Source organism: Heliangelus exortis, chromosome 8 (genome assembly GCF_036169615.1).
Source record: "Heliangelus exortis chromosome 8, bHelExo1.hap1, whole genome shotgun sequence".
NCBI classification, from domain to species: Eukaryota; Metazoa; Chordata; class Aves; order Apodiformes; family Trochilidae; genus Heliangelus; species Heliangelus exortis.
Window position 1 is genome coordinate 787,473 of NC_092429.1, and position 26,445 is coordinate 813,917.

General features: G+C 51.2%; 1 protein-coding gene and 1 long non-coding RNA gene across 4 annotated transcripts; one reads left to right on the forward strand and one right to left on the reverse strand.

Annotated features, from left to right (window-relative positions):
- The first annotated feature begins 246 nt into the window (after positions 1 to 246).
- PTGER3 (prostaglandin E receptor 3) lies at positions 247 to 10,299 on the forward strand. The gene is made up of 2 exons (XM_071749841.1): positions 247 to 1,132; positions 7,371 to 10,299. The coding sequence occupies exons 1-2, from the start codon at positions 326 to 328 to the stop codon at positions 7,656 to 7,658; spliced, it is 1,095 nt and encodes a 364-aa protein (XP_071605942.1). The 5' UTR covers positions 247 to 325; the 3' UTR covers positions 7,659 to 10,299.
- Positions 3,351 to 16,642, reverse strand: LOC139798799 (uncharacterized). 3 transcript variants are annotated; one of them, XR_011726982.1, is made up of 4 exons: positions 16,287 to 16,642; positions 14,406 to 14,516; positions 7,530 to 7,783; positions 3,351 to 5,302 (listed from the first exon to the last, which is right to left on the reverse strand). It is a non-coding gene; the product is annotated as an uncharacterized lncRNA (long non-coding RNA). The 3 variants fall into 3 exon arrangements; XR_011726980.1 differs by having other exon boundaries at positions 14,374 to 14,516; XR_011726981.1 differs by having other exon boundaries at positions 3,351 to 5,320; positions 14,374 to 14,516.
- Between the last annotated feature and the right edge of the window lie 9,803 nt (positions 16,643 to 26,445).

Genomic DNA, 26,445 nt, shown 5'->3' on the forward strand with positions numbered 1-26,445 from the left:
GGGTTGGGGACAGGCAGCTCAGGCCCCGCCACCCCTCCCCAGCAGCTCCCGTGTCCCCCATGGTACCGGTGGCGGCTCGGAGGGCTGCCTGAGGGGGTCAGCCCACTGCCGGAGCCCCCGGTTCGGGCAGCTCTTCCCGCCGCGCTCTGAGGGCTCTGAGGCGGCCGCTGGGGCTGTGCCACGCGCCGCTCCCTCCCCTCAGGGCGGCTCCCGGCCCGGCCCCTCCGCCCGCCCCTCGCCTATAAACCCGCCCGCCCGCCCGACGCGCCTCGGCGCTGCCCTCCGACATGGGCCGGTTACTCGGCGACCCGGTAGCCCCGGCGGGATGAGCCGGTGGCCGCAGTGCGAGCCCAACGGCACCCGGCCCGGCGCCATGCAGGGCAACGCGACGGGGCGGTGGGCGGAGGGCTGCGGTGCCGTCTCGGTGGCGTTCCCGCTGACCATGATGATCGCCGGCGTCGTGGGCAATGCCCTGGCCATGCTGCTGGTGTCCCGCAGCTACCGAGCCAAGGGCAGCCGTCGGAAGAGATCCTTCCTGCTCTGCATCGGCTGCCTGGCGCTCACCGACCTGCTGGGACAGCTGCTCACCAGCCCCATCGTCATCTCCGTTTACCTCTCGGACCGCGCCTGGGGCGCCGTCGACCCCTCGGGCCACCTCTGCGCTTTCTTCGGCTTCAGCATGACGGTGTTCGGGCTCTGCCCGCTCCTCATCGCCAGCGCCATGGCCGTGGAGAGGACGCTGGCCATCCGCGCACCGCACTGGTACGCCAGCCATATGAAGACACGGGTGACCAAGCTGGTGCTGCTGGCCATCTGGCTGGCCGTGCTCGCCTTCGCCCTCCTGCCCATCGCTGGGCTGGGCCGGTACACTCTGCAGTGGCCCGGGACCTGGTGCTTCATCAGCACCGGCCACAGCCTCTTCTTCGCCTCCGCCTTCGCCGCCCTGGGGCTCCTGTCCCTCGTGGTGACGGTGGCCTGCAACCTGGCCACCATCCAGGCCTTGGTGTCTCGCTGTCGGACCAAAGGCGCTGCCTCCCGCTCCAGCAAGCAGTGGGGGCGAATCGCCATGGAGACCCTGATCCAACTCCTGGGCATCATGTGTGTCCTCTCAGCCTGCTGGTCACCGCTGCTGGTAGGTCCCCTGCTGCCATGGCTGTCATAACCCCGGGGCTCCTCCATCCCTTCCCCAGGACAGGAGCGGGGGGGAAGCACCCGGAGTTCCATTCCTGAGGGGCACTGTGGCCATCTGAGGACAGAGCCTGGGGGTTGCTGGGTGTGGAGGAGCTGGGAGAGGGCTGAGGTGTTTGCTCACTCTCTGTTCTTCACACCAATGTTCTGAGGTTTCTCTGGTTTCTTCCTACAGGACGCTTGCATTTGTTCCCTCTATTTCATTACTCCTCACTCACACTTTTTCTTTCTCATCAACCCCGTCCTCATGATTTATGAGGCTGAATCCACATCTCTTTCTGCCATGTGGGACACGGGCACAGTCAGGAGCCCAGTGCCCCATCTAAAAGCTTATTCTGCTCTCAGATTTTTGGCTAGTTTGTACTTGGGATCCATGAGCAGGAAAGGGCTGAATTTAGCTGTGGTAATTTTAAAGTTATGTGAAAGGTACTTTATGGCCAGAGGAGAATTTTCCTTCCTTCTTGTGCACGGAGAACTTGATCTCTCCTAAATGGGTCTGTGACAGGAGGAACTGCTGACCCACCCAGGGGCTGACGTAAAAACAGAAAACAAATCTAGTTTAGCAATGCTACCCTTGTAAATTAATTAAAATTCCATCAAACTCCCATAATCACCCAGCCCCAAAGTAAGCTGTTGGTTAACTTTCCAGAGATCGTTAACAGCTTGTGACGAAAGTAAAATCTGAAACCACCCTGCAAATCCAGTGAGGAGGTGAGAGAGCAACGTTCTGCTCCCCAGAACCCCAGGAACCTGAGGTTTGGGAAGTTAAACCAGGAGACTGCCTGTGCTCTTCCCACTGGCTCTGGGGAGTTCTGCAGTTCTGCTTTTTCAGTCAGCATGTTCTCAAGTGTCCATATTCTTGAAATCAAGAGTCATGACTGCAGAAGCATGTTTATACATACACTTCAGCTTTTTTTCTGCACAACTACAAAGTACAAATTAGGAATGAGCAGCTAGTTTTTTGGCAGAGTGACCAAGGTGGAACCCAAAGGCACTGTCATTGTAGAACCCGTTTAACCTATAGCTGCATCATTCAGCAGCTGTAAGAAGTTTAGTTAAAATAAAAACCCAGGGTTGGCTTTTTTTCAGAGGAGATTTTTGGCATTAAAAAAAAAAAAGTCTGAGTTTTGTAACTGAGGATTAATGGAGTCTGACAACTATTACATTTACTATTAGGTAAACAATGCCCTTTTACACAGACAGTATTTTCAGACTCGATCTGTTTGATGAAAATGACAAAATCAAATGTGATTTTACAGAAAAGTGAAACTCCTGGTGATAGTGGCTGTGCTCTGAACAGCTAAATGAAGTGTTCTGCCTGCTCTTGATTTATGCTGGAAGAGAGGGAGTGCATACATAGTGCAGGCATTGTGTACTCAAGTTCTGACTTAAATTCAGACCGGAGAACCTGGGAAAATGCTCCACTTTAATAAAATATTGCTTTATCATAAGTGGTTTCCAGTTGACTCTAATCTTCTATTTATTTAGGTGCTCAGCTGTGGAGCACAACTGTTGGACTAAACTGACAGCAGATTGGAGTCTGAGGTAGAACAGAGGAGGCTGGGTTTGATTGCACACAAGCTCTGGTGCAGCACAAACTGGAATTCTCATCATCATTCTTTTAGAGCTCCAGGCTACAAAATTACTCACAGAGTTGTTTCAAGGCAAAATGCCCAGGTGTTCTGCTGCTTGTCCTATTCAAATGCATCTTCACCTGTCAGACAGAAATTAAATGCATTCTTGTTTACAGGTATTCTTACTGAAAGGATATTATTTTCTCATCTTTTTAGACGTGCAAAACATAGTTATGGAAAATGCCTTCATTTGGAAAAAAAATAGTAGTACCACTGAGCTGCAAGGAAACCTGAAGGCTCTTTTTCTCTGAATCAGTAACTCTGCCCTCTGATGCTCCACTTCCCTCAGGGGCTGAAATAGCCACCTCCTTCCAAACTGCCCCTTCCTTCCTTCCAGTCTGGCCAGCAGGCTGGATTTTGCTGGGCTGTGTTTGTCTACATAAGGTCAAAACCAAGTGGTAATAAAATTAGACCCCATTTGATGAAGTGAGACCTTGTCATGGTTCCCTGCATCGTTATCTTGCTGTTAGCACGTCCTTGGTGAAATCCTCAGCCTTCTCCAGGAGGACTGCAGATGATTTTGCTCCTTGTGGTTGTTCTGCCCGTGAGAATCCTCTGTCCCCTCCACCACTTGCTGCTTCACGTGTGGGAGAATTATTTAAGCAACGGGTTCAGGCTAAAGGGGGAAGAGACACAGTGTAAGAGGGTGACTCCTCCTCTCTTCATAATGCATAGAAAACATGTTTGGTTTTTCGAAAACTCTCTCAAGAAAAATTTTGTTGTCTGAGGCCAGGAATTTCCCTGTCAGATTCCTGCCCCACGTTCCAGACCAGCTACTCAGCACTTGCTTGGCTGAAAAATAGGAACCTTCGAGCACATCAGCTGGTTTAGTCTCCATCTTTTACTGCAGAGAGCAGCCTTTCCAACAGAGTCTGTAAAACTTGAAAAATACCTCCAGGGCACATTTTTTGTCTTTTTGGGTTTTCTCCTTTCCCCCCAACCACAGAGGAAGCTCATTCTAACTCTGCATTCAGCTGCCTGGGGGTGCCTCAGGTTGGTTGCCAGTGAGGGAGCCTCTGAAACAACCCTGCAAAGTTGTTGTGTTCTGCAGTCCAACAGTAAAGTTTTATCTCTTTTGATAAATTGAATGAATCCAATTATCAGTATGTTACTCTATGCATTTTGAGCCAGTTTTTTTATTGGCATTAACTGTGTTGTTCTGTTGGCTTTATTCTGCCGGACGTCATTCCTCTACCTTTGGCAATCTTTCTTTTAATTAATTTAGAAGACCAGTACAGGCCATGATAAATGATCTCTAAAGGATATCAAAGAGATAAAATTTCCAGTAAAGCAGTTTTTGGTCCGACTAATATTCCAGTAAAGGAATCTTATGTAATAAAACTGAAAATAAGCAGCAGTTGCCTGCTTGGGAAACGTATTTTATTAGCCTGGTATTTTTGTAGCTCCATGGGTTTGCTCACAAAAGACCAAGACAAGGGCTGCAAAGGAAGGATCAGTGCAGAGCTCCCAAAGGAGGAGCTGAGCTGGCAGAAGGCAATCCCAGGGCTGGGAATGGGGAGTGTGGTGTGGTTTCCAGGGGCTGCCCCGTGGGCACAGCCGATTTCCAAGGCAGTGCTGCTCCTCAGGGGGTGGCAATGCTGCAGTCCCCATCAGGAGCTGGGCAGGAAGCTGCTGCTGGCAGCCTGGGCCAAGCTGTGACACTGGCAGTGACAGTGACAGTGACAGTATCAGTTTCCTGAAGCCAGAGGTGGCAGGGGAAATGGTGGAGTTGTGGTTGTGTGGGTCTGGTGCACAAGTGGCTGTTGGATGTGGTCTGGATTGAATCAAGCTGTGCTTTGAAAAAGCTCTACCCATGGTTTCTTCTTTTCATTTTTATTTAAGTTTGATGTGGAGTAGATGGAATCCTCAGACTGCTTCTGTTTAAAGAAACAAAAACAATTCTGCTTTGCCATCCCAGCTGCCCTGCCTTCGGGGCTCATCTAAGTCTTTCCAAAGTCAACACATGGTTATTGATCTGGCACCCAGAATATCCCTCTGAATGGAAAAACCTTCTCCCCACAGCCTCTGCTCCTGGTCACTTGTGCTCTGCCTGTCCCAGTTTCTGGGGACAGCAGCAGTCCAGGCGTGACCTCCCTGGGGGACACCCTGCCCTGAAGACAGCTTTCTGTGGGAAAGCCTCAGCTGGGACCACCCTGCTGCTGCTGCTGCTGCTGCTGCTGAGGGTTCTCTTGGTTCTTTCCAAAGGCTGCAGTCAAGCAGACTGTCTTCTGGGAACAACTGGCTGCCAGTCTCATCCCTCAGGCTGTTCATGGTTTTTCAGGACCAGCTGCCACTTTATTTCAGGTACAGCACCACTGACCTGTGCAAGGAGAGGGCATCAGCTCAGAGCCATTGCAGGGGGTGCCCTCTCCTTGGCATGCACAGCAGACACAGTGTCTGCATCCCAGTCCTGCAGGGTCTCCAGGCCATCAGTTCAGACTGTCAGAGTCTTCGGGTCATGCCCAGGAGGGATTTAGAAGCTAAAAAAGAAAAAGGACCTGTCCAGGAAATGTTAGGTGTTAGCAGCTGGCAGCAAATCCCATGGCAAGCGTCTGCTCATAAGTTTTGATCCTTGTGTTTAAAGGTTCCTGGAAAAAAAGCATTGCAGCACAAAATCTGAGGCAGCTTATCAGGAGAGGAGCAATTGAAAGCCTCGGAAGTTGTGTATTTTTAAGCAGCTGTAGTTGGTATAGAAAGCTCAGGAGAAAACTTGAGAGAACAGATACCACCTACACCATGGAACATTTTATCTATCTGGCATCTCAAAATGTGATTCATGTTTCCCCTGCTGGTATGTTGGGACAGGAGAGCAGCACAGCACCAGCATGGGTGAGCTCCCATCAGCTGTGAAAGAAAACCAAACAAATAAAGCTCCTCACTGGTTTTGCCTGAATAAGCAGCAGCCTGATAACAACTCCTGGGGCTAAACCAATGCTTCAGCCCCTAACCCAGTGCTCCTGTGAGCCAACCCAGTTCTCCAGCCTCTGAACCAGTGCTCCTGTGAGCCAACCCAGTTCTCCAGCCTCTAAACCAGTGCTCCTGTGAGCCAACCCAGTTCTCCAGCCTCTAAACCAGTGCTCCTGTGAGCCAACCCAGTTCTCCAGCCTCTAAACCAGTGCTCCTGTGAGCTAAACCAGTGTTCCAGCCTCTAAACCAGTGCTCCTGTGAGGTAAACCAGTGTTCCAGCCTCTAAACCAGAGCTCCTGGGGCCCTGACCAGGCTGGGTTCTTCCTCAGCCCCAGGTTTCTCTCTAGTCTGTAGCACAGAGACTCAAGCTGTCCCTGTGTTGAGGGCTGCTGGTGTTGACACCTGTAAATCAAGTTTACACAGATGCACCAAGTGCTGTTATTTGAGTTGATTGCAGTGCACTCTTCATTTCCTAGGTCTTTTCAAGCCTTGTAGCAGCCTATGAGACAAATGGACCCTCCCTGCTGCCCATGCCAGACCAACAGCACTTAATCTTTGAAATATGAGTGATAAAACTACCTTAGAGTAGAGATTTGGGGCTTTAGGTCCTAATCAAACCTGCCTCTTCTTTGGCTTTTCTGGACAAACAAGTGCCTGTGGCTGAGCAGAGCTCATGTCCTGCTGTGTGCCATCCACCTGATGGACCCCCCCAGCCCAGTGCTCTGTACCTAGAGCTGTACCTCACCGTGCTGCCAGGCCTGGGGGCTTTTCATCCCCCCAAAAAATCAGCCTGCCTGGAGCTTTGGGCTGGGCTGGCCGACCCCTGCTCTGAGGTGTGGGAGACTTCAGCTAGGGAAACTTCTCTGTGTATGAAACAGTGCACAGTGTAAATAAAGAGTGTCTCTGGGTCCTGTGGGAAACAGATTCCTAAATATTTCCCTCTGTTTGCTGGAGGAGCTGAGCTGAGGGAAGGAAAGGAGGAAATATAGGTCAGGTTAACACAAAATGCAGTCTGTGGCTTTTGACAAAAGATCTTTTTTTTTTCTGCTGACCTTAAATGTTATCTTGCCTCCTTGTCTTTTAATTTGGCTCAGCTCCTAAGCTGAATAGTTTACCTCAAAATCAAATTCTAAAATTCATAAGATACAAACATCTTAGCTTTAAAAGATGATTTTGTATTTGTAATCCTTTTTTCTGACATTTACTGTTCATAACCTAATTCTGAAGAGCTCTACTCATTGTGAGCTATTCAGCTGTTCCTTGGAATTGTGATAATATGATAATGATAAAATGAGTCCCTTTCAGTGGGTGTTGCAAGGTCAGTAATTGCCCATTCCCACCAAGGCCATCTTGAACCTCCAGGATGTAGCAGGGAAGCAGCGTGTGCTGCCCTCTCTGAGCTTGAGAGCCACAAATAGTGGGACTGGTGGCTGACAGCTCTCACGTTTTCACTCATTTTACACACACACACACAAAGCCAGCAGCTCCCACAGGGTTTGTGTGCTCTGGTCACACTTTGAACTGGATGAGGGAGGAAGAAAAATTCTGGAGAGGATTTTGTTTTTATGGATATTTGCATTTAACGATGTCCAGGAAACTGCCTCTTAACATACATCCCTTTTTCCTCCTGCTTTTCCTTAGATAACCATGCTGAAGATGATCTTCAGCCAGACATCATTTGAGCACTGCAGGGCTTTCTCCAGTGCATCCCAAAGCCCAGACCTGCACAAGGAATGCAATTTCTTCCTGACCGCCGTGCGCTTGGCCTCGCTCAACCAGATCCTGGACCCCTGGGTTTACCTGCTCCTCAGGAAGATCCTGCTCCAGAAGTTCTGCCAGGCAGCCAGTGCTGTCTCCAAGTGCTCTAACAACGAGTGGAAGGAGAGATCCATCACCTTGTCAGAGGAGATCCGAAGGACAGCAGCCTGAGGGAGCCATTTCCATGGAAACTGCTTTTGCCCCGGAGCCCTTCCAAACCTTCCTGTGAGCTGGGGTGTCTGTAGCTGGCAGTGCCTGCATGGCTCAGTCAGTGCTTATCCAGCGTGCCCAGAGTCCTCAAAAACAGAAGGAGTTGGTTTTGTTTCAGCATTCTGTTGTTACTGCCATTCCCTAACAGAATGTGACATTTTGTGTGCCTGAAACAGAGTTCGGGGGGAGTTTTCTTGCATAAAGGAGGAAAAAATGGTTTTCCTATTGGGGTTACTTGGAATGGATTGAAGAGACTGAAGTGGGACTGACTCTTCAGACTGACCCACTCCTATAAATATTTTAATACTAAGACTGTAGCTTCAGAGAATCCTTCTGCCTCCTTTGTCCTGGAAGGACAAGGGGAGAAAGGGGAGAAAAAAGAAAAATTACAAGAATTATAGGAAGACAAAATCAGGAGACTGAAGGATTAGGAGGCAGTGGCTCCAGACTCAAAGGGTTCTGTGCAGTGCCAACGGGGGGACATCATTCCTTCTGCAAACCACAGCATTGTCCCCATAACTGATTCTGTGCAGATGCTGTGCTGAGGAGGACAGGGCAGCAGGTCAGAGCACACATGAGAAACCTCTGGTTTATTTCTTCAAACAGCATCCTGTGAGCATCACGAGCATTGCTGTTTGCAAAGCACCCTGTAAAGCTTCTCTGAGCAGATGGAGACAGTGATAAACAGGTTGAAAGAGACAGTAAATGTTCTCCTTCCTGTAGATCAGTGGCAAAGGTTGACAAAGCCAAATGTGCTGTTTTCATATGAGTTGTTTTCTCTGGAATTGCACAGGCCTGGAGATAAAACAAACAGCAAATGGTGTTTAAGGAACTGGGATGCCACTCCCAACTTCTTCATCACCAAAATGTCCCACAAAGTGCCCGGAATAGCACCCCAAAAGAGTTCAATTCTTCTATTCCTCCAAAAAAAGGCAAATCTGAGAGATATGGCATGTTTGGGAAGTTTTGAAACAAAACAGACTGGACAAGGTGGGTGGAAGTGTGTGCATTAGATTTTTCCACCAGGTTAATTTCAGGTTTTATTAGAAAACTGGGTTCTGATCCATTTGTGTCACATCTGAAGTTTGCTTTTACAAGGGCTACATTTTTTTCCTCATTTTCTTCACCCTTTTGTAGATGATAGCCTCTAATGCCTCCTGTTTCATGGCTTCTTGGGTGAGATTAGGTGTAAGTGCAATAAATATAATATGTGATATTGGTGTACACCATGTGCCACATAGTACTGAATTCAGGGGCCTTACAGGCAAATGGGATCCTGCATCTGCCAGCAGTTTCTTGCACAGAACCTTTAGTTTTACTTTGATTTCTTTGTTTATAGAAGTAACTGCTGAAAAAAGAAACCGGCTACTCACTTTTCTTGTTCTGTTACCACATTGTATAATTCCCTATCTTCATATCAGTCAAACAAAAATAATGGATCTGGCAGCAAAAGCCACTGTCTATATAAATCCAATTTTATCTGAGTGGCATTGGAGTGCAGCCTAAGAGCTAACATCTGCCTTGAATTCAAGAGCCAGCCCAAAACCCCAGGGCCACATTTGCAAGGTGCTGCCTTTCCATTATCAGTTCTCAGCATCTTCTTCAGTTTAATGAAATAAATCCCTTTTTCAGTCCTGAGCTGAGCTCATCCTTCAAGCTGCAGGACCCTGCCAGCCCCAGGTCATTCACTGATCAGCACTTTGGGGAACAGGGTGAATTGCAAATTTTACTTGTTCTCCTTTGAGCAAGTGCCTTGCAGGTTGGGTACTTTAAAAAAACTAGTGATAATAAAAAGGTTTGGGGGTATAAAGAGGATTTGTATAGTTTGGTTTGTGCACATCAGGTTTCCCAAACAAATAAACAGAGCCAGTCGGTTGTAAAATATGTCGAGGTGACCTCAGCTGGGCTGAATCATTCTTTGTGGAGGCAGTTCTGAGAGGAGAAATGCAGGACCTCTGGGAAGGGCAGTGAGGGTTCTGCCAGGAACCCAAACCCAGTGGTGAGGAGGGAGCAGCTCAGCCCCTGAGCTCTGGAGGGGCTGGAGCTGGGTGGGCTGCCTGCTCTGAAGTGTTGGGGGAGCTCAGTGCCCTGCAGCACCTCAGTCCCCCCTGTCCTGAGCAGAGCAGGACATGCACTGTTCTCCTGGGAGGAAGGCAGCTCTGTCCCTCGTGGTGCAGTCCTGGGAAGAAGCTGCTTGGACTCTGAGGACAGGGGAGAGGCTGCTGGTTCACAGAAGAGGAGTGAAGCACAGGCCTGGCTGCCTGGTGGGATGTGGCTGCAGGAAAACACTTCCAAGGAGGAACTCAAAGAGCTGCAGGTGAATGAAAGCTCTTCCTTCCCATCCTCTCAGGGGGGATGGGAAGCTGTGTTTTTGTTGCATTTCTTTCAAGATGCCTTTTATGTGATGTATTTAAATTCCACTACAGTAGGATTCCTAATGCTGGCTTTAATATTGTTGTACTTCTGTCAGAGATGGTGTGGGAGCTGTAGCACCCATGGGAGAATGATTTTGAGATCACTGTTTGCCATGAAAACTGTCTTGTTTGTGTCCCAAATCCATGTGTGTTGTATCAGTCAGAATAAAAGTTTGGCAGAACAAGCAGTGTGCTCTGGCCTGGGACAGTGTCACAGCAGCTTCCAGCAGCCCCTGGTACCTCTCAAAGACCCACAGGATCACAGAAGGGTTTGGGTTGGAAAGGACCTTACAGATCATCAAGATCCAACCTTCTGCATGGTCAGGGACACCTCCCACAGCCCAGCTTGCTCCAAGACCCGTCCAACCTGACCTGAGACACTGCCAGGGATGGGGCAGCCACAGCCTCCCCAGGCAACCTGTTCCAGTGTCTAACTTCCCTCATGGTGAACATTTTTTTCCCAGTATCTAACCTAAATCTCCCCTCTTTCAGTTGAAAACCAATACCTCTTGTCCTGTCCCTATCCAGGAGCCCTGGCTGAGCAGGTCCATGGTGGGGACAGGAGGCACAGGGTGCTCACCCACCTTCCCCCTGCCCCAGCCCCAGCCCAGGGGATGGAGCCAGGTGAGGAATGGTAAAGGGAGCTGTGCAGAGGCCCCACCTGCTGCCAGGATCCAGCAGGTCTTGGCAGGCTGACACACAGCAGGCTTTATCTGCACACTCCTCCAGCTTGGTGACCTTGCAGGTGGGAGCTGTGCTGCACCCCGGGGAGGGATGGTTTGTTTCAGCTGCTCCTTCAGCTCACCATCTGCCTGGCTCCTGTTTCCCCAGTGCTGGGTGGGAGGACATGGACCAGGACCCATTTTGTTTTGTAACTTTAACACAAAATGTTGAGTTTCTAAAACAGATTTGTACATAAGAGCAGCATATTGGGTTGGAAAAGAGCTTTAAGTCCATCCAGTCCAACCCTTCCCCCAGCAGTGCCAAGGCCACCCCTGCCCCATGTCCCTCATCCCCACATCTCCAGGGCTCTGAAACCCCTCCAGGGATGATGGGGACTCCAGCCCTGCCCTGGGCAGCCTGGGCCAGACCCTGACTGGCACCCCAGACAAACAGCCACTCCCTGATCCATGGAGGAGAGACACCCAGCAAAGGTCACCTTATAGATTACACCCACTGTCCTGCAGGGAGATGCTCCTGGGAACAGGAGTCCTTCAGGAAGGACTCACTGAAGCATCCCATGGGATAAACAGAACCTGTTTATCATGCAAACCTTCCCTGCAGCTGGGGCAGAGCCCATACAGACAGATGTAGGAGTTTGTGTCAACAGGCCCAGGCTGATGGGAACCTTCAAACCAAGGCTCTGCCTCTGATAATTTAATTTTTTTTTTTATTTAAATATTCTCAACTCAGCATGTGACTGTGGAAGTGGAAATACTGTCCCTTACTGTCACAGTGGTGCCCTTGGCAGTGCTGAGGGAAGGGCTGGACTCAATGAGCTCTTTTCCCACCCAAATAATTCCATGGTTCCATGATCTGCAGCTTTGGGGGCAGAGGAAAAGGACCCTCCCTCAGCTGCCTGCACCCAGCAGTCCTCGAGGACTTTCAAGCAAGCAATAACCCAACCTTGGCTCATGACAGAGCAGCTCACAGTCCACAAGCTTCTCATGTCCAGCATGTTTGGGTCTGGTGGATCTTTTCCAACAACTGCTGGAGAGAGTGAGGGGGGCAGAAAGGCATTTCCAGGCTGCATCCTGCGGATCGCTGCCGATTTATGGGGACTTAAGGCACCATGCAGCTCCCTGGAACTGAGATTCCTCCTCTGAGCTGGCTGGCTGGGCCCCAGCCCCTTTCTGTGCATTATTAATCTGCAGCCATTTCACTGGAGAGCAACAGGTTATAAATTAACTGGCTCCTACTTTGATGGGTTCCCTGGTTTTTCTCTGCAGAAGGCAAGAACCATCCAGGGGGTTGTGCTGGAGGGGTCAGAGCTGGTTCTGGCTGTAGGAATCCAGCCCTTCCCCAGCACCAGGGCCATCCAAAGGGAGCAAAGCCTGGTGGTGACCCTGCTCCCAGGCTGCAGAATCACCCTGGATGTCTTTTAGCTGAACACCTCCGTGCCCCAGCGCTGATGCTAACGGGAGATGCGCAGAAGTTCAGCCCCTGCTTGGAATCTAAAATATGCTAAATACGTCCAGAGGCGTTTGGTTAAAGACAGCATATTTACATCTTGGGCTGCCTGTTCTGATAATAAATTTGATAATAAAAAGCAAAGGAGAGAAGCCTTTGTTTTGTAAGAGCAGCCCTGTGACAGCCCCTGCCCACCCTCCCACGGCCGGGCTGTTTGTGCCGTTACTACGCGCACCCATTCGGAAAAATACATTCAGCCTCAACAAAGGGCTTGCAGAGCAGAAGGAGTTTACACCCCCTTGTAGAGTCACTTTACAGAGTGAAGACATCATTCCCAACAGTCTGCAGTTTATATGACAGGTTGGAGCCAGCTGGCTTTTACCCGTGCTTGCAGTTTGCTGTCTCTGGATGCAGAGGTTTGGGGAAGGTCCTGTGTCCCCCCATGGGAGCTGCTCAGTGGGAAAACACTTCCAGCCTTTTCCTGGCAGTGCTTTATCCAACCCATAATACTACTAATAAATGGACCTCTGCTTCCCTGAGGAACGTCCTTGTAGCTGTGCTGGCTGCAGGCTGGGGAGCAGCTGGCTCTGGGGGTGCCAGCCCAGCCTGACCTGCAGAGCAGTGATAAAGCAGCCCAGCAGGTGAAACCAATCAAGTGACTTGATGGAGGCACAAGAACACATTGTCCTCTTTGTCCAGGGCTGCCAGGGCCTCCCCGGGGTGACACCTGCTCCTTGACTCCAGAAGGACACGGTGTTGGCAGCAGTGGAAGATGGGGAGTGCAAGGTGTCGCCCAGAAACATTCCTGTCCCCCCTTTGCAGGGTTCCTGCTCTTTCCTACCCCCTGAGGAGGGCACCAACCCTGCTGCATCTCACCCAGGGGCACCTCAGCCCCTACAAGCCAGGGGCTGCATTACCACAGTGCATCTCCTTCCCTCATCAGGCTGTGGAGGCATCTTCAGCACAGCCCAAGAGCAACCTCCAGAGACAACCCATCTAATGCCACCATTGCAATCAGGAGTTTTTATAAATACGGAATGAAAAAGACCCACGAATATCAAACCACACCTGAAGTGCTTCAGATCATCTTAACCCCCCCATATCCTTTACCCCTTTCTGACAGAGGGTGTCCCACCACCCTCCCCAGTCTGACTGGAAAGACCAAGGACAGCCAGATCAGCTTTTGCTTCCTGGGGTGTGGTGTAAATCCCCAGGAGTGAAGCCAAAGGCATGAGATGACCCTTAGCTGATCCTCCCAAAGTGACACCCTGTCCTGGCAGCATCCAACCACCTGCATCCAAACCTACCTGGGCTAGGATTCCCCTTCCAGACTGGTGCCTCCAAAATTCCAGCTGCTTTATCTCCTGACCAGCCCTGAACACCAGCCTGGGGACAGCCCCACAGACCTGGGCTCCTGCCCACCCCAGCCAGGCTCAGCTCTCACACCAGGGACACATAATTCCATTTTCATCTGTGTGTCCCCAGCCAACACAAAGCAACCCCCCAGCTGCTGATGTCACTATTATCTGTCAGACAGTATCTAATAACATTCTTGCCCAGATGTTGGCTTGGTAAATCCCCCAGAATTAACTTATGGATGAGTCATTTCAATCCAAGTACAACAAGAGATCCACCCCATCAGTGCCTCAAAGGCAGCTGCAGCACTCAGCCCTGAACCCCACCATAAGGGCTTCACAGGAGACACCCCCAAGTTTGCAGGGCCCATGGGTTTGCAGCTTTGAGGGAGGAAAAACATCCTCCCAGTTTGTTCAGAACCTGGATCTGATAAACCCAGCCTGCTGTGGACACTGCAATGGCTGTGATAATTCTACTCACATTAATTTGGGGGAAAAAACATCCAACCCTTGCTCCCCAACCCCCCTACTGCAGGTTCTGGGCAGCCCCTTCCCTTCTCTCCATGCACCTATTGACACAGCAGAATTATCTTAGTTACTGGAAATGAATTATTACAGCAGCTATGTCAACAAATTAGTGTGATTACAGTAACAATGCCAAAGTTAATAATTCAGCTGGCATTTTCCTGAGCCACGCAGCCATTCCCCTTATCAATGGGTTTTGTTTGGTGGTGGGGCATGAGGTGGGTGTCCCCCTGGCACCTCCACACGAGGTACCTCCTCTGCTCCTGCTGCTCTGGCTCCCTCACCTCGGCTGGGTCAGGAAGTTCATCCTCTGGGAACACCGCGGTGCTGCTGCATGCAGTGCTGCTTTCAGGGCAGATGGGGACAGCGTCGAGCTGGTCCCTGCCAGAGGTGACCTGGGGAAGGTGCACAAGAGGACACTGGTAAGATGTCTCTTTCTTTGCGTTTTTTACCCTAAATTAGTATAATCAAACCCCAGACTGCTTTGGGTCGGAGGGACCTTAAAGTGCCCCCCCTGCCATGGTCAGGGACACCTCCCCCAGCCCAGGGTGCTCCAAGCCCCATCCAACCTTCAACACTGCCAGGGATGGGGCAGCCACAGCTTCTGGGGGCAACCTGGGCACCCAGGGGCTCAGCACCCTCACAGCACAGAATTTCTCCCTCCCATCTCCTCTGTCTCACTTTAAAGCCATTTCCCTCATCCCATCCCTTCATCCCCAGTCCCTCCCCAGCTTTCCTGGAGCCCCTTCAGGCACTGGAAGGTGCTCTAAGGTCTCCCCATGGGATCCTTCTCTTCTCCAGCCTGAACACCCCCAACTCTCTCAGCCTGGCTCCAGAGCAGAGCTGCTCCAGCCCTCCCAGCAGCTCCAGGGCCTCCTCTGGATCAGCTCCAACAGCTCCGTGTCCTTCTGGTGTTGGGGACCCCAGAGCTGGACCCAGCTTTACCCCAGGGGGGTCTCCCCAGAGCGGGGCAGAGGGGGACAATCTCCTCCCTGGCCCTGCTGCTCACCCTGCTGGGGCTGCAGCACAGGCCAGGGGTGGTGGGAATGAGGTAAATGAGGTGAAAATAGTGTTTGTAAAGCCTGGAGTGTCCCAGCAGTGCTGTTGGGTTCCTCTGACCTTCTGAAACGCTCTGCAGAGCAAGGCAAATGCCAGGTGAGAAACTGCCAGTTAATAATTTACAGAATGACTCCTGGTGTGGGGTGGGACTGTCCCTGTCCCCACCTCCCCTGCCCGAGCCAGGCCCAGCTGCATCCTCCTGGCAGCACAGAGTGCAGATGAACAAACTGCTATACATAAATAAATAAATAGACAGATAGAGAAGTGGCTGTCATTCAGGAACACTTCCATGACATTCTTGCCTCCCCTTGCTGGAGATGGTGACTCCAGCTTCTTCTGGATGCAGAGGATGAACTGGGAGAGGTGAGGCCACCCCTGGGAGCATCCTGCAGAGCTCAGCCCTGGGCCCAAACACTTTGGTGTCACAGGACTGGCATCCAGGAGTTTGGGAAATCCACTGCTTCTTACTCACAAAATAAACATTACAAACTCTGGGGCAAGAAACATCCTGGAAAAGAAAAGCCATGAACCCAAGAAGAGGGGCTTGGGGCAGCATGACCCATGGTTTGGGGCCAGCAGCAGCAGCTGGGGGCTCCCTGTGAGAGCATCCCAGCTGTGTTCCCAGCTCCACACCAGGAACAACCTTCCCCAGGCTGGGAGAACTGATGCTGGGAAAGGGTGGGGAGAGAGCAAGGGCTGCTGTGCCAAGGGCTGCTGTGCCAAGGGCTGGTTGGCCAAGGGCTGGTTGGCCAAGACCTACTGGGCCAAGAGCTGGTGGCCCAAGAGCTGGCATGCCAAGAGGTGGCAGGCCAAGAGCCAGTGTGCCACAGCAGCCACTGAGGTGCCACCATGGCCAGCAGCCACCACAGCCCTCATGGCTGTCACTGTCACAGCCAGGAGGTTTATTCCTGAAGCACTGGGGTGTATCCATGCCAGGACACCTCAGCCAAGGCCCTGATGATAACAATGTGCCTGGCAGAACCAGTGTGCTGGGAACAGCAGTGCCACAGGGCCAGGTATCATCTTCCCACCCCTTTTCTCCCATATTTTATTCACAGGCACCCAGCACAAGCCCCATGGCCAGACAAGGCACCATCAGGTCCTACCTGAAGCCAACCAGGATGTTCTGAAAATGAAGTGTATTTGTGCTTCTCTCCACTTTCAAAAGCTCTCCTGGGTCATCTGGCTGGGAGCTGGGCTGACACAGGTGGTGTGTGGGAGAAGAGTCAGCAAGCTGAGCCCAACTCCAGCTGGAAGAATAACCTCTGTTGTGCCTTTCAGTGATGTTTGCTGGCTGCTGGCAAAGCTTGGGTTGGTTTGTTGTGTTGGTTTTTTTTTTAATTTTAGCTGTTTGTCAGCAGTCCTGCTCCTCCAGGATGCAGTGTGACTCTGGCAATACTCCTCCCAGGGATCTCTGCTGAAATCCTGACTGTGTGTCACAGCCCAGCCTGACAGGCTCCCTGAGGCTGTGGGATGAAAAGGGTGATCATTAATTAACCCTCCCCGGGGTGATCATTAATTACTGCCCTTTTCAGGGCCTACAGAGCTCTGCTCCTCCTGACATCTCTGGCCCATGGAGGGACATGGTGTGACCTGAGAGCTGTCACCTGTGCCTGGCCAACAGAGCAAACCCCAGGGAAGTCCAAGGGGATTTTGTTTTGTTATTTGCCCCTAAAAAGGGCTCAGCTTCCCAGAGCTGATGCTTCCTGGGGCAGCGGGAGGAGCAGGCACTGGAAAAACTCATTAGCAGGGAAAGAACCTTAAAAATGCCTGGGAAGCAGTGGAGTCCAGGATTTTCAGTGAAATATTGAGCAGCTCAGTCAATACTGCTGGCAAAGAAAGGCAGTGGCAGCATTGCTGTGCCCAGGGACAGGAGCCAGGCAGGAGGAGCTCCCCAGAGCAGCCAGGAAGGGGCAAAGAGCTTCAGAAACCCCTCACTCCTCAGCAGCAAACCCAGAACTGACAAGGCTCCAGCTGCCCCAGTGAGCACAGCACCAGCAGGGCCACCTTACCATAAAGATAAGGGTCACCTTACCATAGAAGTTTGTGCAGCCCACCCTGGCAGCACCCAGGGGCAGCTGCCATCACACTGCCCATCCCTGTTGTGTTTGAAGGAAGGATTTAAACACCAGTTCTTATGTTTTTGCTAAAAACCACAAGGCCACACACAATACTGCAACCTCTGGTCCTCCTGGGCACTGTCCCTGCAGCACCAACCCTGGCTGGTGCAGTCCAAGCCACGGGGGCTGCACCTTGGGCTTGCCAGGAGTCCCACTAAGCACCCTAAATTAAGCACAAGAACTACAACTCAATCCTTTTTTGGGAAGCTTTGAACCAAGGGTATTTTTTTTTCCTCCCCTTCCAAGTATCTCTGCTGCTCACAGGGCAGTCACACACCCTCCTGCTCCATGGGCAGAGGACCCAGCACAGGCTGGGGCTGGGCCAGCAGGGAATTCACTGGTACATGGCTCACTGTTTATGGATTTTTTTTAAATGAAGTTTTCAAAAGTTACCTAATGACCAAGTGTTTTTCATTTTCTGAGACTCATCAATGTGCCAGGAAGGAGAATTTCCAAGGCAGAGCAGCCCAGCGCTGTGTGCTCATGCTGAAAAAAAAAACCACCAAATGTCTGAACATTTTCTTCCCAAGCTCATCTTCCTTGTTTCTTTCCCTTTGTCCTGCCTTGTGAAGGTTGCTCGGGCTGAATAGACACTCGAGTGTCCATTAGGAGCTGTCTGAGCTCATTACCCACCTTATTTCCCTGGCAGAAGAAAGGAGAGGAACAGCAGGGGCAGCTGCTGGGGTGGGAGGTTTCTCCCTTCCACTGTGTCGCCCTGACTCAAAGGCACCTGGGAGACAAAAGAGCTCCAGGGACTGAATTTCAGGGAAATTGGAGTACCTGTGTATTGTCTGGCTGTGGCTGAGAGCAGCTAAATCAGCACAGAGAATCACAGAATGTTGGGGGCTGGAAGGAAGAGCAGAGAGATGATGGAGCACACCCCGAGGGGCTGCAGCACTCAGCTGGGGGCTGGGCTCATCACACTGCCTGAACAGGAGGGAAAGAACATAACACCCCAAAAAATAACAGCAATGACAAAGCAGCAGAAAATCAACTGTGTCTGACTTCCAAATCTACCTTCCAGTTCCAACTGGAACAAGAGGGAAGGGTTTCCAGCTGCAAGAGGGGAGATGGAGAGGAGATGGGAGGGAGAAATTCTGTGCTGTGAGGGTGCTGAGCCCCTGGTTGCCCAGGTTGCCCCCAGAAGCTGTGGCTGCCCCATCCCTGGCAGTGCTGAAGGTTGGATGGGGCTTGGAGCCCCCTGGGCTGGGGGAGGTGTCCCTGACCATGGCAGGGGGGGCACTAGGTGAGATTTAAGGTCCCTTCCAACCCAAACCATTGATTTTGTGATTTTCCAGGGACCCAGAGGGGGTGAACCAGCCATTTCACAGCATGTGGCAGATGAAGATTCTGTGTGGCTGCTCCAGCTGTTACCATCACCATCCTCACACACTCGGGTGCAGCAAGGCCACATTTGCCATTTATTTTGACCCTCACACTGAAGCTGTCATCCCAGCTGGATGCCTTCCAGGGCCTTCCCTGTGGGAAGAAGCCCAGACATCCCCACGGATGCTCCAGTGAGAACTGAAGACACAGCTGACGTGACACTTTGCTCTTTCTCTGTACTAAAATTAAATGTGGAAATAGAGAAAATTTATAGTGCTTGTACAAGAGACTGAGGAGCAGTTTGACCTGGGCTGCTAACATGGCCTCCCAAGTGGCAGGCATGAAAGGGGCCAGAAATAAGCCCAGCAATGATGAATTGGCTGGAGGACTCCCATGGCAGAAAGGGTGGAGGAATGCTTCCTTGGGACCACCCTTCCTTTGGAAGAAACACCAGGACCATGGGACTCTTGGCATCATCCCTGTCCCTCTTCCCACCAGTTCCCCCGGAGCCCTCAGCTCTGGTCCCTGCTGTGGGTGGCCACAGGAACACCATGGGGAAGAGCTTCCCATGGGGAATGCTTCCTGATTAAACATTCCTGATAAACCAACCAGGCCCCAGAGGAGAGAGGTCATTCCCCAGGGAATGGGGCTGACATGGGGGACAGCTGGTGGCATTTTGTGGGCTGGGGCAGGAGTTAACTGAGTTTAGCACCAACTTATTCATATTTTTGGAATAATTTTTAGGAAACAGTAATGTGTTTTCTTGCTTCTTTTGTTCTTGGAAAGCTGTCTCTAAAATCAGAGCACGAAGCATCTCCCACAAGCCTGGTGCTTGTGAAATATTAAAGACCCTAAAACCCAGCTCTCGAGGGTTGCCATGGGCTGCACCAGCCTGACATCAGCTCGGGCAGCCTCCCCTGAGAGGGAAATAGAAACAGATTTACCCAAGTTAGAGCTCCCTGGCACAGCCATCCTGTCTGTTAGGGCTGGGGGGTGCAGGCAGAAGGGGGATCCTGAGTTCCCCCTGTGCTGTGCCTGGTTCTGGGCAGGGGTATTGATTATTCAGCAGCTGCCTGGTTGCTATGGCACCAAACCCCCTGACCCCCCAGCAATCAGCTGCTCCCCTGCTGCAGAAATTCCAGTGATGGGAGAGCAGCTCAGCACTGCCCACTGGATAATCCCATCCAGCTTCTCCCCCATCTTTTCCTTCCTTTCAAATTCCAAGTTCACCTTTCTAAACTGCCTTTTCCCATCTTACTCCATCCCCAAAAAGCAGCTCAATCACAAACATGTGGTTTCACCAGCAGCCTGGGGCCCCACAGTGCACCAGGGACCTTCACACTGACAGCTCCTGCACCAGCATCTCCTGCACCACCATCTCCTGCACCACCATTTCCTGCACCAGCATCTCCACACCACCATCTCCTGCTGGATCTCAGGTCTGCAGCAGGCAGTGCCCCAGTTAAAGCTGATACTGCAAAAGATGTTAATTGGGGAACAAGTGACCTGAGTGATGCTCCATCCCTCTGGACACCCAGCAGCTGGGGATAGCAGGAGGGAGACAAGGCAGAAGGCAAATTTGGGTGCTGGATACCCATCAGATGCCCTCAGTGCTTCAACTGCATCCAAGAGAATGATCTCAGACTTCACCAGACACAAATAACAGCATCTGGGGAACATCAAGTCAGCTCCACATCCCCCTGCCACCCAGCTGCAGGTCTGTGTTTTCCTCAGCTCCTGTTCCAAAGCAGAACTGCCTGATGACCCTAACTTGGCTCTGGATCACATAGAGGATGGGTGGAAGCTCAATAAATAGATAAATAAATGAATAAAGATACAGCTAAATCCCTGTGAACTGATGCAGGTACACTGTGACTTCTCAGTGCTTTTGCTCCCATTCCTTCTCCACGTCACCTCATGCCACTGGAGCCACCCAACAGCTCTGACCCCATCCTGCCAACTGGGCAAGGGGGATATTTGAAGTGTGAGATCATCCTCAAGATCCTTCAAAGCCACAGGGAAATGGCAAGCTGGCAGATCTCTGGCCTTCCCCAGCAGGAGAGGCTGAGAACCAGCAGGCAAATCCCCCCCTATCCCTGCAGGGCTCCAGCAGTGTCCCAGCACACACACACACACCCCCTGATGCCTTTTAACCTCAAACCTCTAAGAAATGGTCCCACTTAAACTCCCTAACTCGAGAAATCCTTCAGTTTATTTCTCCTCTCCAGGCCAGGAGGTTGGTGCTTCTAATTTTACAAGAGGCAGGGTGGAGGAGCCAGGAGCCTGGTGCCATGGAGATAGTTTTAAAGATATCCTGGAGCTGTGTTCTGGGGAGATTCAGCTGATTTTGTAAGCACCAGCAGATTGGTTTTGTTGTTATAAATCAAGAGCAGAGTTGTTTGGCCCAGCAAGATCTGAGCCCAGCACTGGTGATGGAAAGCAGTGAAGAAAGTTGTTTAAAATAAAATTAAAAAAAACCCCATACAATAAAAAAATCCGTGTCTTTTTTCTCACTGGTAGCAAGCCAGGCCATGTTCTCCTGAATATCCTGCCAAGATACACAACACACGACAGTCTCAGCTTCCAGAAATTGGGAAGACAAATTGGAAAGAGCCATCAGCCTGCAGCACTGCTGTGGCCTGAGCCTGGGAGAGAGGGAGGGCTGCAGCCCCCAGGCACTTCCATTGACACATCAGCATCTCTTCCATGGCCTACATTCAGGAAAATAACCTTCCAAAAACCTACAGGAAGGCTGCAGAGGGACTTTTCATCAGTGTCCAGAGACAGGACAAGGGGAGATGGATTGAAACTGCAGGAGAAGAGGTTCAGACTGGATCTCAGGAAGAAGTTCTTCAGTACAAGGGTGCTGAGACTCTGGAACAGATTGCCCAGAGAAGCTGTGGCTGCCCCTTCCCTGGAGGTGTCCAAGCCCAGGTTGGATGAGGCTTGGAGCAACCTGGGCTGGATGAGAGGTGTCCCTGGGCATGGCAGGAGGTTGGACGAGATGAGCTCTGAGCTTCCTCCCAACCTCAGCCATTCTGTGATTCTAAGGGGATGATCCTGGTGCTGCTGGGTGGGAGGAGAGGTGGTTTCTGAGCCCATGGCCGAGGGGGGTGGGTGCTGGCCTGAGGTCCAGGAGTGTCCTGGGGTTGTGGGCAGCCTTGGGGAGCAGTGAGGGTCCTGACATGGAACCCCACTGTGTCCCCAGAGTGAGATTTCTGTACAGCCCCAGGGGCTGGGGGTTTGGGGTGTTGGGGTGTTGGTGCTGGGGTGCTGGGTGTGTGTTGTAGCCCCACCCAGGGCTCTCAGCTACACGACTTCATTAATGATTTCTCATTGCTTGCTTGCTCTGCCTGATGGAAAAGAACATTTTCCTTACTCTCCTATTAAGGGGAAATTGTTTTTCTCCCAGACCTGACCAGAGAATCATTTTGTGCAGGCTGCAGTCAGGGTATTCCTCATTTGCTATGAAATGTACTTGTGGTTCTTAATGGGAAAAAAATAACATTTGGAATTTGTAAATAATATCCAGTTGGTAGATCACAAGACACTTAACCTGCTCCTGGGGTGCCCAAGGAAATGAATTTGCTGCTGGAAACAGGCAAATGGATTTAACAAAAATATATATGCATGGCAGTGCAAAGAAAATACAGAAACTGCTTGTTTCTGTGCAGAGCTCTGTGCAGGAATTTCTGTCCCTGGTACTCTGGGAAGGGACAACACAGAAATAATTCAGCCATAACCACGGGGTGAGGAAGGATGTGGCATAAAGCACGTTGGCCAGATGTGCCACAGCAGCACAGCTGGAGCTTTGTGCTGCCTTTGGGATGAAATGAGAAGCTGACCTAGTGTGGTTTGGGTTAAAGGGTTGTTTACAACAAAAAGTAAATCAGTACTTCTGTGCTCCTGTGCTTTGCTGCCATCCAGCAGGATGCTCATCCCCCCAGCTGCCCACTCCTGGTGGGACAATCAGTTTCCCCTGGCAGGAATCAGGGTCCTGGGGTGGCCCCAGCTGGCTCTGGAGCTCCAGGTCCATCACTCACTAATGACACTTGCTGCTGAAGAGCCAAAGTCACTGCCTGAGACCCCAGGGACACCCTGCTATGGGAGACCCTGGGCACCAGCACCCACCCTGAGCCTGGTGGCTGGGAGGGCTCCCCTCTGCTCAGCACTGCTCCAGCTCTGGGGTCCCCAGCACCAAAAGGACCCAGAGCTGTGGGAGCCATTTCCCAGGAGGCCCTGGAGCTGCTGGGAGGGCTGGAGAGAGTTGGGGGTGTTCAGGCTGGAGAAGAGAAGGATCCCATGGGGAGACCTTAGAGCACCTTCCAGTGCCTGAAGGGGCTCCAGGAAAGCTGGGGAGGGACCTGGGGCAAGGACATGGAGGGATGGGATGAGGGGGAAGGGTTTGCAGCTGCAAGAGGGGAGATGGAGAGGAGATGGGAGGGAGCACTGGCACAGGGCTCTGCATGTGCCTGGGGGAGCTCTGCAGGAGGATGGGGATGACATAAATTAGAGAACTGAAGCAGCTCCTTACGTGCAGATAATTGGATGAAGAACAGCCCCTGGGAGGAGTACAACATAGCAGGAGTTCATCCTGGTGTCCAAGAATTCCTGCTAAAGGGAGGTGCAGTAAGGAATGTACCACAGCCAGGGAAAACACACCATAAAACACAGCCTGAGCCCTGACAGCCATCAGTGCATCCCCCACCCCCAAGACTCTCCAGTACCTTTTTCACAGCTCTGGTCCCTCTTCTCAAGGGAGCTGGGGGTGTTTTCCTGCTGTTCCCTGCAGCCTGGCACACTCCTGGGGGCTCAGTGGTTCTGTGGTGCATGGGAGGGCAACACTTGGGCTGCTCTGCTCAAGAAAGAAATTCCAGCTGGATCCAGAAGATCCTGGGCAGGATGATACCTGAAGATCTCCTTCTCTGCTGCTCCTCCTGATGGAGCAGGTGTGATACAAGTTGTAAAGAACCCCTTTGCCTCACAGCCCTGGGAGCAGGGAGCTCTTCAGCACTCAGTGCAGAGGCCACCCCAAACCCAACCAGGTCACCTTGGCTGCAGACCATCCATGTAGAACCATTGAGAGGTGGCTGCTTCAAGTCCTGCTGGGCAGGAGATGCAGGCCAGCCAGTGAGCCATGTGCAGCTGTGAGGCTGAGCAGCAATGCAGCAGTCACCACCTTACCCCCTGACCTCAGCATCAGGGCAGGAATCCTGGGGGCAGGGTGCTGGTCACCTACAGCCTGGGCCAGGGGGAGGTGGCACCGTGCCTGGGATCTGCAGAAATGTCCCAATGTCTGGCAGAGTTGACCACCTTGATGTGATGCATCCAGTGTTCCCTGGCTGCAAAGCAAGACTGAGCACAGCAGCCCCTCAAGGTGGCACTGAAGCCCCTCAAGGTGGCACTGAAGCCCCTCAAGGTGCCTCTGTAGCAGAGTAAGCAGAGCCTGCTCCCACGTGGAGCCATCCCAGAACAGTGACTCCCAACTCCTTGCAGCAGTGGAAACATCAGGGAAAGTCCAGAAGATTAAGGATTTGAGTCTTAGTCCTGTCTGTTAAACATGAATCCTAGTCTTCAGTAGCTGGGATCCATCAACAAGTCCATAAAGTATTAGTAATAAATTAACTACTTTGTTATTTGCCTGCAAGAATTCCAGATGATTTACTGTGCCACAAAGGTGTCCCACCAAAAAAATTTCCATTCTATTGGACCTGAAAGACAAGCAGAACAAACCAAAGTCACCTATCAGGGATTTTCCTTCATATTCCTTTAGCAAAATTTATAAAAATGTCATTTTTCTTTAGCCAAATTAAAATGACCACAACTAAATCCTCTCCCAAGGCTTTTGGGGCAGATCTGGGCAGACACCTTCTCGATGTCACTGGAAGAGGTGACCTCACAGGATGAGGATCATTCAGCTCTACCATGGCTTTGCTTTGAACCACAGTGAACTTCTCAAGCTAAATAAGAAGTCAAAGCAAACCCCCTGACTCCAGCCTGGCAGCTCTGCAACAGGCTGCTGCTTGCTGCCAAGCCACAGGATCTCGCTGCCTCTGCATGGTCAAGTGCAGCTAAAGCCAACTGTCAGGGACAATTAATAACCCCATTAATTACTCTGCAGGGCTGTGCTGGGGTTTTTTTTGATGTAGAAAAGTAGAGTTAAATCATACTCTTGCAGAAAATCTGCCCAGGAGAACAGGAGCATCCTGTTTGCACTGTTACGAGATGATAATATTAAAGAGGATGTAATTATAGCCTTGTTAGTTATGGTCCTACACGTGTTGCCTGTGGGGTTAAATATCTCTACTTAAACACAAAACTTGATCTAAAAAACCCCACAAAGGACAGATTTCCCTTTAGCCATTACAAAGTTGACCCCCTGGACAGTGCCAAAGGGTTCATCAACCCCACCAGTAACCAAAGCAGTGAGTAACCACATGAGCACCTGAGATGGTGCCTCTCCTCAGAGCCCAAAATCCTGTTTATTTTATGATTTTTTTAATGGAGGAGGAAAGCTTCACTGCCTTCCTCCTCATTTATTATGGGCATTAAGTTAAAAATTATTTCCTCTTGAATCCAAGCTAATCAAATTAATATCAATATTGTACTGAGCCAGGCTAAGCTGATTAGTGTCGATATTTAATAAATTTTCTGCAAGTTGTGCTGAGAATGAGCTCCTTGCTCTCCCTCATTGAATCTGGAAAGAAAAAAAAGCATTTTCTGCCAGCTGAGGGATCTGCAGTGAAAGGAACAAGGCCTGGGGCATCAAGCAGGCTCCCCCTGCTCCTCTCACCATTTTGGATGGGTTGCAAATGGGAACAGGTCAAAGAAAAAGTGTTCCTCAGCTCCCTGGTCCTTGGGCACCACATTTCCAGGCATGGTTTTATTTTGTTGGTCCTTTAGAGACACTGAAAAGAAAAAGACTTCTCCACAAGTCATCACCACCATGGTATCCATCTTCCTCTCCTTCTCCTCTAGAGACATGGGGAAGAAAGCCATCTCCTCAAGTCACCACCTCTGTGAAGAAGCCCAGAAGTTTCTGGACTGGCCTCCATCAGTGGGAGCTGGTTGCAGGGCCAGTGAGCTGCCAGAGTTACAACACACAATGGTCACTCAGAAGTAAATAAAATAACTCCATGATGCCTCCATGCAGCTGTCACGAGGAGAACAAAGCACTCAGCACCAAGTGCTATAAAAGGAGTTGCATCCCTGAGTCATCTCCACAGCAAACTGGTCTTACAAGGGACTCAACTGGCCAGAAAAAATTACTGGCTGTGTGCAGGGAGCTGTCAGCAGCTGCTGGGAGTGGGAGAAAGGTGTTTCCAGCAGAATCCCACCACACTTTTGGTTCTAGCAAGAGCAGCAAGGTAAACAGGAGTCAGCATTATTCAGACTGTAATTTCCTTCTTGTTTTGGAGCCAGCAGCAAATAAATCATCTCATTTTGTGTCAAGAGCCCTGTGAGGAAGGTCAGCCAAACCCTCTTCAAGGGCCTGGCACAAAGCATGTCCATGGGCCCATCTTACCCCCTCCCTGGCCCCTCAGCACAAAGTGACTGCTTTTCCAGCTGTTGTGGCTGGCAAGAAAAAAAACAAAGCAGCCAAAGAGCACTTCCCCTGTGGTGGTTGGAAGGCATGAACCTCACCAGACACTTGAGTCCCCACCATCCCTGGAGGGGTTTCAGAGCCCTGGAGATGTGGGGATGAGGGACATGGGGCAGGGGTGGCCTTGGCACTGCTGGGGGAAGGCTTGGACTGGATCATCTTGGAGCTCTTTTCCAACCCCAAGCTCTTTTCCCTGAAGCAGCTGCCTCCAGGGGT

Excerpts from the sequence above, each read along its gene's own strand:
- PTGER3 (XM_071749841.1), top strand. The coding sequence starts at position 326 with ATGAGCCGGTGGCCGCAGTGCGAGCCCAACGGCACCCGGCCCGGCGCC. Across the intron at positions 1,133-7,370 it reads CCTGCTGGTCACCGCTGCTG|ATAACCATGCTGAAGATGAT; the intron begins GTAGGTCCCCTG and ends GCTTTTCCTTAG.